The sequence below is a fragment of the Quercus lobata genome, chromosome 10 (assembly GCF_001633185.2).
Source record: "Quercus lobata isolate SW786 chromosome 10, ValleyOak3.0 Primary Assembly, whole genome shotgun sequence".
Taxonomy (NCBI): Eukaryota; Viridiplantae; Streptophyta; class Magnoliopsida; order Fagales; family Fagaceae; genus Quercus; species Quercus lobata.
This window is the reverse complement of record NC_044913.1, coordinates 48,793,965-48,811,787: the sequence shown is the minus strand read 5'-3', so window position 1 is coordinate 48,811,787 and position 17,823 is coordinate 48,793,965. Positions and strand designations below refer to the sequence as shown.

Below are 17,823 nucleotides of genomic sequence, written 5' to 3'. Positions count from 1 at the left end.
GAGGACAGCGGTTTCGACTGATCCAACCATCGAAAGTCTGATGGCTTGATGATGAATAACCTGTGTTCCATCAGTTGGTCACAGGTTTGGATTACTAGGACCCAATATAGTTGGGTCGAGGGGCAGGTTGGTGGGTAATCCAACCTAGCCCGACCCATAGACACCCCCTACCTCAAGAACACCCATAAAGGCCATAACTTGAGAGTAATACTCTACCAAACTTTGACAACCTTGCTCAAGACTGAAATACTATTTGCATTTGTCATACAAGAAAGAGACAAATCTAGAGCAAATGCATTGTAAACATGCCCAAATAGACTTTGTAGATGCGCATAAAAAATTCTCTATACTGGCTGAAAAATGGGTGAACCAACTAGAAAATGCTCTGTATTAGCTAAAAAACTACTGAACTTGACATATTTGGTGCATGCCGACCAAAATCAATCAAATCAAGCCGACTTGAGGGTGAATGACTTGGATTAGATTGAACTGAGTTGGTTTTGAGTTGAAATTGGGTTTTGGACCTTGGATCTAGGTTGACACAGTTTAAAATTGGGTTGAAGTTGGGTCTTGGTTTTGGGCCGAGATAGGGTTTGGGTCTTTGATCTAAAACCCTTAGCTCGATCACAAAACAATGAGCCCAAATAAGTTGAGCCCAAGCACAAACAACAGCCAAACACCCAAACAAGTGAGTGCTATCCCGGAACAATGTGCACCAAGAACTAAAGAACTTAAGAAAACCATCACGTTAGCATAGACATAGGTCACTGAAGACCGGAAAAACATGCAAACATTGAAAATGCCCAAAAAAAAAAAATACAAAAAATCAACAACCAACATGACAGTGTTAGAAATATCAAAATGACTGAAAACCACTATGAACCTCCAAAACTCCACCAGAAATCCTCACAAAAAAACTCCAACCAAAGATAAACATCCTGAATATTAGGGAGCAACAAACCATCAAGCTTCAATGGCAACGATGGTGATGAAGACAGCAGTTCTCTTCGACCTCTTCATACACCTTCCAACATCACTCAACAAATCGTTCATCCCAATTCAACCCAAAATAAAGTAGAATGAGAATTAAGGAAATAAAATGAAATATGAAAAAAGAAAGAAGTGATAAGGAAATTCAAATTATTTGCTCAAATACCACTTTAATGAAAATATGGTAATGCAAATAAGAAGAGTAACATGAAAACAAGGAACTAATTTCTACGCTCAACCTTCACCCAATCCATTCCCTATACATATAAGAAGCATTTGCGAAATATGACAAAATATTCTGATAGTGAAAACTAGTAAGGACACTTCACCAATAGTATCTTCTAGAAGAGTCTGAAAAAGAGATACCTCAACAATGGTATCTTTCTAAAAGATTACAACATAGCATACTTTCTCTTTCTAACAGCTGGAATTGTGCAAGATTGAGAGTTGGAATCTTTAATTATTTCGGAAAAAAATAAATTTGGTTTTTTTAGGCCATGCACAAAATAGTTGCCTTCAAATAGTAGCCTTCAACATTAAGTAGCTCTCAAACACATTTTTACGTGTGTTCTCCTTACAATAGCAATATTAGTCAAATAAGGATGAAAGCCAATAAACTACCTTTGGTGCGTTATATTATACTTGAGAATTAACAAGCACCCTTAAATTTTATATTTCGATATATATATGTGTGTGTGTGTGTGTGTGTGTGTATAGAGAGAGAGAGAGAGAACAAAAAAATCAAATTATAAAATCCAAAACTTACCAAGACCAAAATCCCCAATTTTGATATCATTGCGGGCATCAAAGAATATGTTATTCGGGGTTAAGTCCCGATGGATGATTCCTTGCCCATGTATGTGGGCCAAGCCTTCCACAATTTGACGAAACAAATGCCATGCTAATTCTTTGTCAAAATGACTATATGACTCAAAAACTTGGCGAAGCGTCCTTAAACCACAACAAGGAAAGATAACAAAAGAGTAAAACATGGCACCAGAACACAACTAAAAGGAAATATAAAAAAGGATATCTAATTGCAAAGATAAATGGAGTTAAAATTAAAGAACAAAAATAAAAGCATGCATTTGAAGCTCAAACGTAGTAAATACATTCAAGAAAATAATTTCCTTTTGACTAAAGATGCAAAATTGCTATTATTTGAGTGGAGGAATTGGTTTGGAAAGCACTCCTCAGCAGTTTAGAATTTACTGCCATCATGTTCGGCATGGTTGGTGTAGAAGGAGCACAACTCTTGCAAGTTTCAGAATATGGAGAGATCCATTGATCAGTTGAAATCCTCTTTGATGCACACCTTGTTTGAATGGTCTTGAGCTTGGGGTTTTACTTATTGTGCCTCTGTTTTAGAGTTTCACAATTCTCTTAGCTTTGCTTTGTAATTTTTTGGCTCTTAGTGTTCATCATCTTGAACATAATTTTTTTTTCTAATAAAGCAATTCTTCAAAATAAAAATTGGAAAAAAAAAAAAAAAAATTAGGTTAGGTTTGTTTTAGCTTAAAACCCCAGATTATTTTCACAGCCAACTTATGTACAGCTTTTAAAGTATCACTTTTCCTAGTTACACCTATACTTTTACACTACTTATTTTGTAAAACTAAGTTCATACAAACAAACTCAAGATAAACCTTACATAAATTATGCACTTCAACAATGATGATTGACAACTGAAAAATAGTAGAATAATCAAATGACTATATTTCATGAAAGTGTGATTCTATGGAAAGAATTGGGATAGAAAATAAAATTAAATGCTTTACCGAGGGCAATACTCCATTTGAATATATAAAAAGGTTGATTCAATCTTGTTCTCCTGCCCAACAGCATCAACTGAGTTTGTGCCTAAGTAGCTGAAAGTGGAGCTTGCTGCAGTCATTGAATCCCCAGTAGTGTCACCATAAGAACTAGCAACTCCTGTTTCAAACCATGCCTGGAAGTTTTATGATTATTAAAACCATCTTATAAGCACAAAAGCTTGCGAGCAACAGAATCTCTTTAATTTCTATAACAAAAATTTTGAAATCTAAAGGATGTTACTTCTTGAAGCAGTGTATTTTAGTACAGAAAATACAAGCATCCCACCGAATTATACAATTTATTAAATCTGAAAAACGATTTCATGGTAAAGAAAGAACAAAAATAATTTATAGAAAGATCCAAAAGTGAGTGAAAAGAAACCAAGAATGAAGAAAGTTCTTACCTGATAGTACCGGACAACATGTTGATGCTGCAAACGAGAAAGAGTGGCTACTTCCCTAAGTACCTCACCATAGTTAATGTGTCAAAAAATTTAAATAGTGTTGGGGAAAGACGATTTTCAAGTAAAATCATACAAAAAAGTGATAAAAATAAAAAGAACACATAACCAGCCTTTTCACTAATTTTCACAAAAACTATTGTATTACAAAAAAATTAGACAGTAGAACAATTTCAACCATATTCAAAGTTGTACATATAGGAAGGCTAGAAATTATGTGGAATCCAAGAAAAAAACAGGGAAAAAAACATGATTAATCCAACTTGATCCTTCACACAGGATAAAAAAATAAAAATAAAAAAAATAAAAAACTTGGAATGAAACAAATTAAAATGTTGATAAAAGATGTGCATGGCATCTTGGGGAATTGGTAGAATGACACCAATAGGCAAACAAGCAAGATAGGAAAAAGGAAATAGATTATATAACATAAAGACAAATAAATACACAAGATAGTTAACATTTTGGCTACACCAACATAACATGAACACTTTAAAATGAGTCAAATATCCATGCAGAACACAGTATCTCTGAGGCTCCACATATTCATGAACATTCCCAATTCCTAAATTTTCTTTTTTAGCACTATATCTAATTCAGACATAAACCCCCACTTTGAAGAAGAAAATGCAAGCAACCCATGAGTTCATAATAGGATTCTAGTGAGCCAAAGATTAATGGTTATATAGCATACATGCAGCTGACTATGAAAAATGCACTTTTCGCAGGGCCTGTGATGTCCACTTTGCATCCTTAAAAATTTGACTCCCAGACACAAAATTACCCCAGCAATCACAACCAAAGCACCTTATTTACTAGAACCCCAAGCTGTGTCAAGTTTTAAATGACATATACTTAAGGAAGCCAACATTTTTTTTACAATGGATAATAATGCAAACAAAATCAAAAACTCTTCACAGTTAAAATTCTATTAAAAAAAACATAAAAACAAAATGGACAATGTTGAGTCATGGATTGCACTTCAATTATTATAATTCAAAAGCACATCTTAGAGAGGGGTTACCTCAAAATTCGGTCAGGCAGGCTTTTGTCCTTGAGGCGAATTTTTTTCACAGCATATTGTCTTCCATCTAGTTTATTTTTGCACAGCACAACATGGCCAAAACCTCCATGACCTGTTTTTTGCAAAGTGATTATTCTGAGTGTACCCAATACCAATAATAAAAGGGAAAAAAATCTACCCAACTAACAAACAGGAATACTCTTAAGATCTTCAAAAACATATTCCAAAAGGAAAACAATATAATTGAGGTTTGATGGAAAATAATCCTTTAAACAAGGAATTTATCAAAAAGTAATTAGCAGAAGCAACAACAACAAAGTCTCATTCTTAAAACTATGGAGTCAATTATCGATACTCCACAGACTAATTGACATCATTCACATGTATTCTTCTCTATCATTCTTTCTTATCATCATACTTTCACCTCCTTAATTAGCATTTTTTTTTTTACTACTTTTACTGATGTTATTTTAGGTCTTCCTCTCCCTCTTTTCGTTCCCTCAACTTGAATTAAATCACTCTTCCTCATTGGTGCATTAATCGCTCTATTTTGCACATGTCCAAACAATACTAGTGTCTCTCCCCCATTTTTTCATCAATGGAACTACCCTATCTTTAATCAAAATTCTTTATTCATATCCTATCTTTCCCTATATTTCCACTTATTCATCTTAACATTTTCATTTCAACTACAATTATTTTATGAGCATGTTTCTCAGTGGCCCAACATTTTAGTGTCATATAGCATGGTTAGTCTTACAACATTCTTGTGAAACTCTCTCTCTCCCTCCCTCTCTCATCTTGATATCCCATACTTCAGAAATCAACTAGGTATCAGAGCAACCAATCAAATCCTAATGCATTAAAACAATCCAGAGGTCATCATCAGATGACTGGGGTTTCTAACATCAGCATCCATAAGGTCTCATAATAAACTTATTAGAGCCCGGTTCAAATTTCTGCATTCAAAAGGGACCAATTGCACCACCTCAAGATGTTATAAAACTACCAAGATAACTAAAAGCAAAGTTATATGAGCCACAAGTACATGGTTTTTCTTTTACCAAGGGATTTTAGCTCCTCAAAGTCATTGAGAAATCGGGATGTTGGGATAGATGTACTTGGCTCTCCAAAATCAGCAGTGGATTTCCAAAATTGAGACAATCGGGATGAAACCTACAGAAATTCAATAAAGCAAATAACAACATAGATCAGATTTAGAAGCAAAATTTTAGGTGCAAGAAAGAGATTAAAGAAAAGAATGACCAACCATATGATCTTGGAAAACATTAACAAAGGTTTTGTAAAAATTTGAAGATGGTTTAGAAACTAAGTCCCGGGCCCATTCTGAAAAGATCTGCAAACCAAATTAACAGATATCAGGATCTGTAGACATGGCTTATCAAAATTACATAATGAATTCAGTTACACACCCCTAGGTTGTACAGCTCTGTAGTTATTTGTGGCAAAGCATCAGCCAATGGTCCTCTAGAAGCACAAGCGAGGCGAAGTAGATGAACCTAATGTAAAAGTAAGGAACACTGAGCCAAATTAAGATTAAATTCTACATGTGATCAAAGGATAAGAGAAATGAAAACTTACCATTACTAGATCCCGTTCAACCATTTGAGATTCTTGGTCATGACCCACAGGAGCAGAAGGAAGTGACCCTAAAGTGTCACTTCCAAATTTAACATCATCATCATCTTCAGTTGTTTGCCCCTCAAGAATAAACTGATTTGAAAGATTAAACTATTTAAGTTATGAAAAAAAAAATTTCAAACAAGATAGATTTATCTCATGCACCAATAGACCATAAAATTAGAATGACAGTAAATGAAGGAAAAAAATCTAAAATTCCTTAAATTATTTAGTCAATAGTTCTTTTTTTTCTTTGAGAGGGGGCGCGGGTGGTTGAAATAGCCAATCATTCTTTTTCTCTTTTTCTTTTTTTCTATTTTAAGCCCCAAGGAAGAAAGTCGTGTAGGTGTAGTCTTTTGGAATGATTGCACTCTAAGGAGTGACCAATTTTGATTAAAGGAAGACAGTTATTACTTACCAGGTCCATACACATCCAAACAAGAAAATTTTATAAAATCATTCATCCAATCAGCAAACAAAATTAGGTCCAACAATACTTACATTATTCTCATCATCAGTAGTACTTCTGACCAACTCCTCCTCTAGAGACCTACTTGAATCAGTAGAAGATATACTCTTATTGCCATCTTCACTCTCATCTTCAAGAGTGTCTAATTTTGCAGTAGGGGAAGGTAATAAACCTTGCTTTGTATCTTGCATTTTCAATGGCTTTGCATTCTTGTCAGGTTGCTTTTCCGGAACCTCATATACAAGTTTTGAGCCCTCGGGTGTATGGGGTTGCACTGAAAAGTTTATCCCACCTTTTTCGTCAATTCCGAAACCCCAAGTCCATGACTCTCCAGAGCCAGCGAACAGATCTATAAAACCATAAACAAAAGGGCCCCTCTTGTTACTTAAAGCAGTAATTTCCTTCTGAAACAATCCACTACTGCCATCCTTGGTCGAGCACACAACCTTCCATAAGAAAAGAATAAATCAGAAAATATCAGGCAATATACAAGCAGAAGGGTAAACAAAAACATCAATATTAACATAACTAATTAGAAAATAAATCTGAATGCTACAAGCCTCATATAATCTAAGATAAACAAGTAATAAGCATTTGCACAGACACACGTGATTGTGCGTGTATGTCTGCTTTGGTTTCTGAATGATAGGCTTGAGAGGGAAACCACCCCACCTCCCCACTTTAAAAAAAAAGAGAACAAATATGTTGAGAAATTCTGTGGAAAAAAGAATGTGAGAATTTTAACATTCAGACTTTCAAAATGTAGTAACTCACGCATCAAAAAAATTTAAACCTCTTGAAAAAGAAATAAATTAAATTTAAAATATTCCATCAGATGACCGCAAAGAAATTTTCCACCTGGGAAATGAGAGTTGCTGCATCCTTCTATAATAAAAGTAAGAATAAATGACATGAAAATAATACATTTTTTTTAAAGTAATGACATAAAATTATGTGGGTAAATTGGAATGTACTCAGAACCCCTGCTGAAATTGTACCTGTTCTACCAAACAAACATCTAGGTTCCAACCCAAAAGAAAAAGAACTAAAATATTGGATTTAGTAGGTCACAAAGTCCCATGTGTCTTTACTTTTTTTTTGCTAGGCAGACCATATTGTTATACTTTAATTGTCCTTCATGCCAAGCTTCCACACCCCTTCAAGTGGGGCAATCTCAGTAGCCCTCAAGGCAGCTTATAATTTTATCTTCATGGACATCTTGGAACTTATTACCACCACCAATAGAACAATTTATATCAACTACTATAAGCAACACAACTGCAATCCAACACTAGAATAGCCTATTCTAAGAAGCATAGACACAGACATGAACACGACACAGGACACAGTGACGTGCAATACTCAAAAAATGAGGACATTATATGGCAGGAACGCAACAATTATATATTTTTTAACATATTTTAGGTTTTAGAAATATCAAATAAGTAACATACACCAAAATCATTGAAAATATATCTAAATTTTTTTTAAAAAAAAAAAAACAAACTATAAAATACATTTATAAGGATAAAACAATATTACTAAACTATTAAACTAACAACTTTTACATCTATTACTGTTTAAGTAACATTGTTAATCTTCAGACCCTCAGAAAAAGACAATTTGAGAAAAAGCTAAAAGAGATTTTTGACTTATTGTGTAGTCAGGTAATGGCCTTATGGGGTAGCGACTAGTGAGACGCCAAGAGCACAGACATAGATCAAGAGCAAAGTCGTACCTAACAGAGAATCATTGCTGATTCAGGACAAGCATTGATGACACAAGTCTAGAGCCTCTAAGATGCAGATCAACTAGATTGGCAAGACAGATGAGAAAACTTTGGAGTTCTAGAGTGAGAAAGAGAGAAATTGATCTAAAATAACTTGCACTAAAGCTTGATTAACGTTTTAGATTGTGATAGGTTGTAAAAAAGTCTAGCATTTTTCCTTCTTTTTTTTTCAATTTGTTTACCTCCGTGTTGAGACTGTCTTGAGACCATGCCCAAGCCATGCATGAAATTAAATAAATAAAAACGTTCTGACACAAAAGCATTTGCAGGCTAGCATAATTTTGGAAGAGAATATCGTTAGTTAGCAAGGTTTTGAAATCATTTAGGAAACTAATATCTCGAGTCTATGAAATTCGAGTTTGGTGACAAACTCGAGCCTCAAAAACTCGGTTTCTAGTGTTGAGGTGGAGTAATTTATCCACGTGGAACTCGAGTTTCTCAGACTCCAGTTCTATAGAAGTATTTGAAGAATGAAGATGAAGATGAAACAATCTAAAGAACCGAAGAACTAGATCCAAATAAAGAAGAAGAACAATCTGGAAAACGCAGATCCAAAGACACAATTTGGAAAACACAATCTCGAAAACGCGTGAAGATGAAGACAATCTGAAGAACCGAAGAACCGGATCTGAAGGAAGAAGAAGAATGATCTGGAAAACGCAGATCCGAAGAAGAAAAAAAGAGATTTGGAGAACGCAGAACGATCTGAAAAACAGAGGGCAGATCTGAAGGAACTGAATGACGATCTGAAAAACAGAGGAGGAAGAATCTGCTGAAGCAAATGAGAAAGAAGAAGTGCAGAGGAGGAACTCAAGTATTATAAACTCGAGTTTTACGTGGATTCCACGTGGATAATTTTTGTTTGCCAGCTCAGGAACTCAAGCATTTAAAACTCGAGTTCTATCATGATACTCGAGTCTTAAAAACTCAAGATGCTATTTTTTCGCATTGTTTTGCAAACATCACCACTAACGAAATTGTTAAAAATTTAAGGCCAAATGGAAAAAAAATTCACCATCACTGTCTAGCCAATTGTAGCATGAATTTTTTTTTTTTTTTTTGATAATTCAATAATTATAATGGGGAAGGGGGGATTTGGTCCCTGAACATCTCCATTGGAAACAACAGGAGGTGCTAGTGAGATACAATGCTCTTGGCCAATTTTAGCTTGAAACTGAGGACCATGTGGCTGAAGGTGCTACCCTATTATATGGGGCACAACTCAACAGTTTTAATGTTGAGTGTGACACAATGTAGCATCAAAAGTTCTTTTTTTTTGGGGGATTAAAGATAGTCATCAAACATCCCAGCATACAAGTTGTCTACAAAGAAGGCCAAGCTCAAGCAAAAAAGTAGAACCGTGGCCTGGTGACACTGCCATCCAATCAAAAAAGTTGTGTAAAAGGATCAGCTTCAAATCCACAGAACATCAGCTGCATCTCCCATAATACCCCAAAGGAAATCTCTCTACAATTTCTAATTGTGCCTAGCAATGCCAGAAGAAATAGGGAATAGGGGCAAGAAAAAAGCACGCAACTAGAAAGAGTGTTCTTAAATAGAGTAAGCCTATCCCCCTTAGACAAGTAAATCTCGTTAGCAATGCAGAGACTCCACATCAGAGGATGTTAGCCAAATCTCTAACCTCTGAAACTGATTCCACAGGAACTAATTCTTACCATATTTATCTTTAACCCCGAAACGGCCTCAAAACACAGCAGAACACATTTCAAGTGAAGGAGCTGAGTAGCATCATTACCACAAAAGATCAAGGTGTCATTTTCAAAGAAAAGGCAAGATCATCAGTGGGCCACTGCCCACTAGTATTGCTTGCCACATTAAAACCCTCAAGGTACTGTCCCTCCACTGCCCTGTCCAAAAGCTTACTAAAAGCCTCCATTACCACAAAAAATAATAATGATAATGGCAATAAATGATTACCTCGAGCTACTAAAAAAACCACTTGGACTCTCATTAACCGAGATCAAAACTGCACTGTGGAAATGCAAAAATAGATCCAATCATTTTGTGTATTTGATCTGGTAGTTGATCGTGGTATCAAATCATGTAGTCCTAAGTTCAAACTTGTATCCACTTTACCTCCCACTTACTAAGGGGAAGTCTAGCCCACACATGAGAGAAAAATGTTAGAATAATGGTTAATGATTTCATTCACTATTTCAGTGTTTCCTAATAGCTTAAATCTTTGGAACAAGTTGTAGCTTATCAAATAACATCAACGATGTGTTAAAAAAATTACAATAACCAACAATACTAATGTTTTATAAAAAAATGAATGTGCAATGACATAAGCACTAACTATGATTTTTTTTTTATAAGTAATGAAATATTATTAAACTATTAAAGTACTAACTATGATAGAATTGCAAAGCTTACAGATTCATGTGATTGAGCCACTGGCACAATTTCAGATAGGAACTCTTGAGCAGCCTCCACCAAATTGAAAACCATTACACGTCCATCTCGGGCATTAGAATTTGCCTAAGAGAAAACAATATTCGCAATAAAAGAAACCTTGTTTTATAAATGACCACAATTCAAGCACTCATACAAGATTTCTGCTGAGCCCAACCTCCAAATCTTTGTTTGTGGAGAAGGAAATGCTATTTGGTCCAAACATAGAGAACCACAATAAAAGACAACATGTCACTCCATACAAAATAAGATATCAAAAACAGGACCAGTTCTATTATTAATGACGACAACAACAACAATACCTACCTGCCATACTTATCAAAAAATTTATAATAAAAAAATAACTTCCTGCCATACATGTGCATAACATAAAATAGTGATCTCAGTGAATTTCTGGTTTCATTTTATGATTCAGGAGCAATCATATGGCCGCTAATGCAGTGCAGCAGGTCATAAAACACAGCCTAAAAAGTATATGCACATAGACCTCCATAAATCAGGATCATGTGTCCAGTAGTTGAATTATGAAACTGAGAAGAACTTGGCTTAAAAAAGAAACATAAATATTGGATTGCTAATTATTTCCACTACAACAGAACTCTTGATAGAGCATAAGAAAGCAGGAATAAAGTGAACAAATACCTGATCACGAAGGAGAGATAAAAGCTTATCGGCATCAGTCTTCGACATACCATTCTCTGGAGTTATCTGCAACTTAGGACACTTGTAAGGATAACCTGGTAAGCACCTATAAACAAGTGACAAGAAAAGATACATGACAAGGAATATAGTTAGATAAAGAATTCAAAACAAAACTGTGTATGACCTTACTAACCTAACTAAAAGAAGAGCAGAAACATTTAGATCCTCATAACCCATATCCTTTGAGTAAGGCCTGTTCAAGTTTCAAGAAAAAAAACTCATCCAAAGAAACATTATAACTCATTATCAAGTTTGATGTAACAACAGAGAGGTGCAAACCTCAGCTTAATAATTATTTGAGGAGGTGACCCAGAAGTAACTTTGCAGTCGTCTTGAAATATTGCACACCTAAAAAGCATAGTAAGATAGCAAAAAGTGTGATGAGATATAGAAGTAAACATGATGAACAGTTCCATTGGATCTCATGAATATTTCCCACAGACCACACTGGTGTTCGGAAAAATCTTTGGGTTTCTGTTTGTTTCAGCTCCGAAAATATTTTTCATACTTTTTTCCTATGTTTGGTAAGACCAAAAATTTCTAGTCAACAAAGACTTTTTCATGGTTAACAAAAAAGTACACCAAAATAACAGAAAATGGTTTGAACTGTTTAAAAGTGCGCCATTTTCTGGACCAAACTTATGCTCCCGTTCCCCCCCCCCCCCCCTCCAACCCTCCCCAAAACCACCGCCTCCCTTTCCCCTCCCAACTCCTGCCACCATCAACACAACTATCAATACTTACTACTTTTTTGTGGGTTTCTAGTTAGTTTTAACATAGAGATTTTTAAAAAAACCAAATACTAGAAAATTATTTTCAGGGTCTTGAAAAGACGATAAAAAACAATTAATTTCCCTGAAATATTTTATTCAGAAAATATTTTCACAAAAAAGAATGATTTTTTTCAAAACAATAGATCCTCAATCAATTTCATACTTCTAAATGCAAATATGGTACCTTTAAACTAATTCTAAAATCTCTAGAATAAGAAAATTCAAGCAGCAACTAAAAGTATACAGTATACTCCCCCCCTTTAGAAAATCCAAATTGTTAGAGGAACATCATTTAATGCACTATTTTCAAATAAAAATGTATGACATTCCAAAACTATCCTCTTTAATTTGAAATCTAGTGAAAGAGGGATATTGACTTTTTAAATAAAGCACAAAGTAAGTAATGAAAATCATCAATATTGTATTCATTGACTTTTCAAAGTGGACTATATTTTGGGACATCCCAACAATATGGAACGAAGGGAGTATTACATTATATTGGGAAAAACCATTAATAAAATGGCTTGCATGTGTTTGTAAAGGTGTCACCAAAATGGGATCAATACTCTTTAAAATGCAATTTTAAGATCTTTTTCTTTTTCTTTTTTATAAGAAAAAAACTTTATTGAAAAAAGACAAGGTCATGCCAAAAGGGCACGAAGCAGCCAAGAAAGTACAAAGAAAACTCAAAGCTATGTACAAGAAAGAAGGGATTCGATAAACATTGGCAGGGAGTTACTAGATGTGCATCCCCAAGCCTAAGATCAATCAAATAAAGTGACTACGAACAAGGCTATCTGAAGAGTGCTCCCCAACCAATTCCTCAACCCAATCAGAAGATCAAGCTCTCTTCGTGGTAAAACCCAGGCAACCCCAAATGATCTAAAAACAAAAGTCCACAACTGATAAGCCCCCCCAAAATGAATCAAAAGATGATCCACTGATTCCCCATTACACCAACACATAACATTATGATCCTTTTAACATGATCAATGCAAAATGCAATACTAGTGATAGCTTTTGGGCATGCATCTATTAAGAAAACAACAATACAAGTCCTGTATGATCTGATTTGAAGTCATATTAGTCTTAAATAACACAATCCAAGTGTTAGCAGCCACTAGTAAAGAATTCTCCTTCACATCCCACTTAAAAGCAAGAAATTACAGAGAGAAAAAATTCCTAGAACCAGCATGCCTGGAAAACAGATAGAAGGGACCTTAAATGACAGCAGCTCTAGCCCAAATTACATCAATGAGCAAACCCCCCCCCCCCCCTTCTCTTCCCCAGGAAAAAATAAAAAAGGAAAATTACAGGTATGCAGAACCCATTATAATGCATGAAATCTCCATCAAGAACGTGCTAAAACTACACTAAGAAATACCAAAAATTTTCCTATTCTGCTTCAAAGCTGGCTCAATTGGCAGAAAATATAGCATTCTTCCAGTGCACTTAACTTTAATTCCTTAGGGTAAGGACAAGAAGAAAAAAAACATTACTTCAGGGCCAGTTAATATTGAAAGATGAGAAAATTTTAGTTCATTGACTCTAAATCAAAAGACCATGCACCCATTCCCCAAACAGAAGAAAAGGATGGAACTCCGGAGACACTAAATGGAGGGGCAAGTCATTGTTATAGTTATGTAAATTTTGTCAGAACATTCACTACAGGAATACTAAACAAAAGAAAGAGAAGTTGAGGCAGCATTGAAAGAAGAAATATGTTTTGTTAATCTGTCCTACGTCAAAGTAAAACACCCATGTCAACATCCCATATTGCATAGACACTACATCTTTACCCTAAAGTGTAATATAAGTAAAGGCAACACTTCAAGCTTATCTACATCTTTATGTCCAAAGATTAGCCAAGACAAGTCTTACATACTCATGGCACTCATAAATACCTCAGTCCATGCAATACCAACTGAACCAAACCATTCTCATCAAAATCATATTGCTAGTTTTTTTTTTTTTTTTTTTTTTTTTTTTTCCTTCTAGAAATAGATACATGCTAGCACTTTAGACATCCTTGGCAGATGGTACGTCTGTATAATGAAATATGCACTTCTGATTACTTCAAAGATGTCTTGACTAGAATGAAATCATCACATTTTTTTACATGAAGTTGCTTTCATAAAAAGAGAATCCCATGATGTTCATCCAAAGCATTTCCCTAAGTCTAGGGAAAACACATCATAATCAATAGAACAGTTAGACACTTATACGACAGGCCAATTGTTTCACCTGCCAAACTGACCTCACTTGATATGGCAACTATTCACAGAGGGTTGACACTAAGTTGAGAGAAAATCACCATAATCTGAAACATTTGTACCTCATTCAACAAACCAATCCAAAATGGTTTGGAAAGGATCACTTAATTTGCTCCTGGTTCTAATTTCAGTTAAAGCATTTTGATACATGAAGCCATCACAAATCGTTGGGATAGGGCTCATTGGATTTGCTTCTCATTCTAATTTCAGCTGTCCCATGATGGTATCATGTAAGCGACTATGGCATGGTTTTAAGGATGATAAATTACGAATTGTCCCAGAAGCACAAATGGGTTTGAACTAAGAACCACCAGCTTTGATATCATGATTAGTGGAGGGGAGTAGAGTAGAGTTAGTTGATAATTGGCTAAGTTTGGCTTTTGGGCCAACTCTACTCCCCCTCCCTCCCCCTCAATTCAAACGAACCATAAGTTATTAGGAAATTGTGGATTTAATTATTTAATCATTATTCTAAAAATGGGTAATATAAAACGGGGCAACTCAAGACCACTAAAGCCATGTTAAGACTAAAATACAAACAGAAACTCTCAAAAAGCAAACAAGTTATAAATAATCTAGTTCATAATCAAGCCATAACATTTCATTGATTAAAGTAGTATAATTCAAACGAATGCATATTATACTAGAATTTGAATTCAATTTGCAACACTTCAACAAAGTTGTGACAACCCAAGGGTAAAACAAAGTATTGATTTTTGGTTTCTATTCTCAATATACTTTGACCAAGGTTCCTAATCTACAAATTCACTTCACAGCCAAGTCTGCAGAACTATTGAAACAATCCGAATTTATTATATTTTCCATTCTTTCATCCAAATCTCAACCAATTTCCAAAACATATCAAATTTATTCAACCAAATAACATAACTGACATTCCCGCTTAAATTCAAACACCCAACGAGGCATCCTCATCCAAAATTATCATACTGCTATTAATATGAACCATGAGTAACAAAAACACCAATCAAGAAAAATCACTTGGAGACCAAGAAATTGAATAACTTACAAAGCAGTGATCTCCTCATTGAGAAGTTCATTATCATCACCACCAACATGAGACGCCTGGTCTTTCAATGTAGTCCTTCCTTTGCTCCTCCTCCCACTCCCTCCTCCTCCACCCTTCTTCTTCTTCTTTGAACTATGCCCCATTCTCACAAACCCACCACTCCAAAAAAAAAAAAAAAAAAAAAAACCGAATCCTTTAGTTCTTTCTTCAAAAACCCACCAACCCAATTCAAGATTTCACCTAAAACCCAGAACCCACATCTGATTTTAGTCACAGAGTTCAATGGCTTAATGTGAATTCAAGGGCAATGACAAGAGCAAAAAATGGTTACCAGGGACATTTATAGAAAAAGATGGGTCTTGAAATTTGATAAAAACCCACATATAGATATAGTATTAAATAAAAAGATTGCGTGAAAGATTTTATTTTTTTGATGGAATTTTTTTTTTTTTTTTTTTTTTTTTGGAACAAATTTATTAGAGGACGAAGTGAAAGTCAGCAGATTGGAGGCGCTGAGCGTGGATTTTGAACAGAATGATTCTTTATTATATATAGTGATCCACTACACTACAAAGTACCAGCATACTGGTTTAAAGGTTTCTTGTACAAGGTGGCCCATTGATTTTTTGCAGCCCGTTTGACTGCGGTCACTTTTTGTTTTTTCTTGTGTTTTTGTTTCTGTTTTTTGTTTTTTGTTTTTTTTGTTTTTGTTTTTGGGTTCTTTAAATAATATCGTCACAATTTACTCACTTTCTTCATATTCGGTATAAAAAAAGAAAGAATAAAAAGTTAAATGAAAAATGAATAATTTCAGTTTAAATTTACACCGTTAGAGCACTCACATAGGTGGGTGTATAATTATATAAATTTGACTAAAAATAATCCACATTAATAAATGTATAATTGTGTAAATTTATAAGTTTGCTGAAGTAACTGTGTTAATTTACACAGGCTGTGTTTGGTTCTATGTAAAATATTTTCCAAGTGTAAAATATTTTCAAGTGTTTGATGGTATTTAAAAAAAATACTTTGAAAAATATTTTTTAGTGTTTGGTTGTATTCTTGAAAATACTATAGAAAACACATTTTCTCCTTGATGCTCACATTTTCTCAACTTCTAAACAAATATATAATATCATTTCTCAATAGATAAACACAAAGAAACAAACCAAACAAAAAAAAACTCATCAAATCCGGTCAAATTGAGAGAAGAAGGAAGAGAGAAAGAGGCGACTGGGTTCGATCTAGAGGCGGTGGAGGCAAGATCACGCGGCAGAGCAGACTGGGTCACAGTGGGTCACACACCTTACGGTGGTTTGCTCAACATGGATAGAGAGAAAAAGGGTAGATCAATGACATGGGTGGTAGAGGGAGGAAGAGGGAGGAAGAGAGAAACAGGGTAGATCGACGGTGGAGTTGAGCTTTGCTTGATCGACAGTGAGAGGCACGGCCCAGACGGCGGTGGAGTCGATCTCAAGTTCAGGTGACCGACCTCTCTCTCTAACGGTGGGCGGCTCTCTCTCTCTCTCTCTCTCTCTCACTCTCTTGGTTCAGTTCCTTTTTTTTTTTTTTTTTTTTTTGTGGAAATGGTTTGAAGGTAAAATAGATGTGTAATCTATTTTACACTTTAGGCCTTCATATTTTACAGTCAACGGAAATGATTTTCCGTTTGACTTAGTTTTCCGGCCAAGCCAAACACCCCTGGTGGTGGAAAATATTTTCCGAATTCTTTTTACACCCAAAACAAACGCAGCCTAAGACTATTCATTTTATATTTACTTTTTAAATCTTTTTTTGTATTCCAAGGAAGAAGAAATAGAGTAAATGAAAGTTATTGTGTGTGAAGAAAAAGAAAAATAAACTATTAAAATAATCAAGAAAATTTGATATTTTAATGAAATGTAGTGTAAATAAGATAATCTGATGTTGAGTTTTTTGAAAAGTAAAGATCTGTTTGGATACAACTTATTTTGTTGAAAACTGAAAACACTGTAGCAAAATAATTTTTAAATATGTAAATAGTGTCATGGGACCAGTGAACAGTGCACTTTGTCTCCTGCACAGTGAATCCATGTGATGTTACTGTTCATACGCGCTTGGGAAAAAAAATTCACAGAAAATGCAAACATGAACCCAAAACGTGGATCCAAACAAATACTAAGTATTAGGTGTGGTTTGGATCCGCATTTGCGTTTGTGCGTTTGCACGTTTTGCGTTTTCTCTTCTTTTTTTTTTTTTTCTTTTTTTTAGCGCTTATGAACAGTAATCGGTACTGTTCATGCATGTGATTACACTGTGCGGGAGACAAAGTTACTGTTCACACACTGTTCATGGGACCCAAAACCACTTTATTCCGAAAAAAATATTAAAAATGAATCTCACAGCACTATTCACACATTTAAAAATTATTTTATTATAGTATTTTCA

General features: G+C 34.8%; 1 protein-coding gene across 4 annotated transcripts in view; it reads right to left on the bottom strand.

The window, feature by feature from the left end:
* The window catches only part of LOC115963825 (eIF-2-alpha kinase GCN2), a 37,688-nt gene extending 21,799 nt beyond the window's left edge, over window positions 1-15,889 (bottom strand). The window contains exons 1-14 of one of the 4 annotated variants that reach the window (XM_031083002.1): window positions 15,397-15,889; window positions 11,603-11,671; window positions 11,457-11,516; window positions 11,264-11,369; window positions 10,583-10,687; window positions 6,432-6,845; window positions 5,892-6,023; window positions 5,723-5,809; window positions 5,560-5,646; window positions 5,354-5,465; window positions 4,290-4,401; window positions 3,209-3,263; window positions 2,769-2,938; window positions 1,757-1,941 (exon numbers count right to left, since the gene is read on the bottom strand). In XM_031083002.1, coding sequence (XP_030938862.1) covers window positions 1,757-1,941; window positions 2,769-2,938; window positions 3,209-3,263; window positions 4,290-4,401; window positions 5,354-5,465; window positions 5,560-5,646; window positions 5,723-5,809; window positions 5,892-6,023; window positions 6,432-6,845; window positions 10,583-10,687; window positions 11,264-11,369; window positions 11,457-11,516; window positions 11,603-11,671; window positions 15,397-15,539 — 1,837 coding nt within the window. In that variant the 5' untranslated portion in view covers window positions 15,540-15,889. Of the gene's footprint in view, window positions 1-1,756; window positions 1,942-2,768; window positions 2,939-3,208; window positions 3,264-4,289; window positions 4,402-5,353; window positions 5,466-5,559; window positions 5,647-5,722; window positions 5,810-5,891; window positions 6,024-6,431; window positions 6,846-10,582; window positions 10,688-11,263; window positions 11,370-11,456; window positions 11,517-11,602; window positions 11,683-15,396 lie in introns of those variants that run through there. The other 3 variants (XM_031083001.1, XM_031083003.1, XM_031083004.1) reach the window with 3 other exon arrangements.
* Window positions 15,890-17,823: the final 1,934 nt, after the last annotated feature.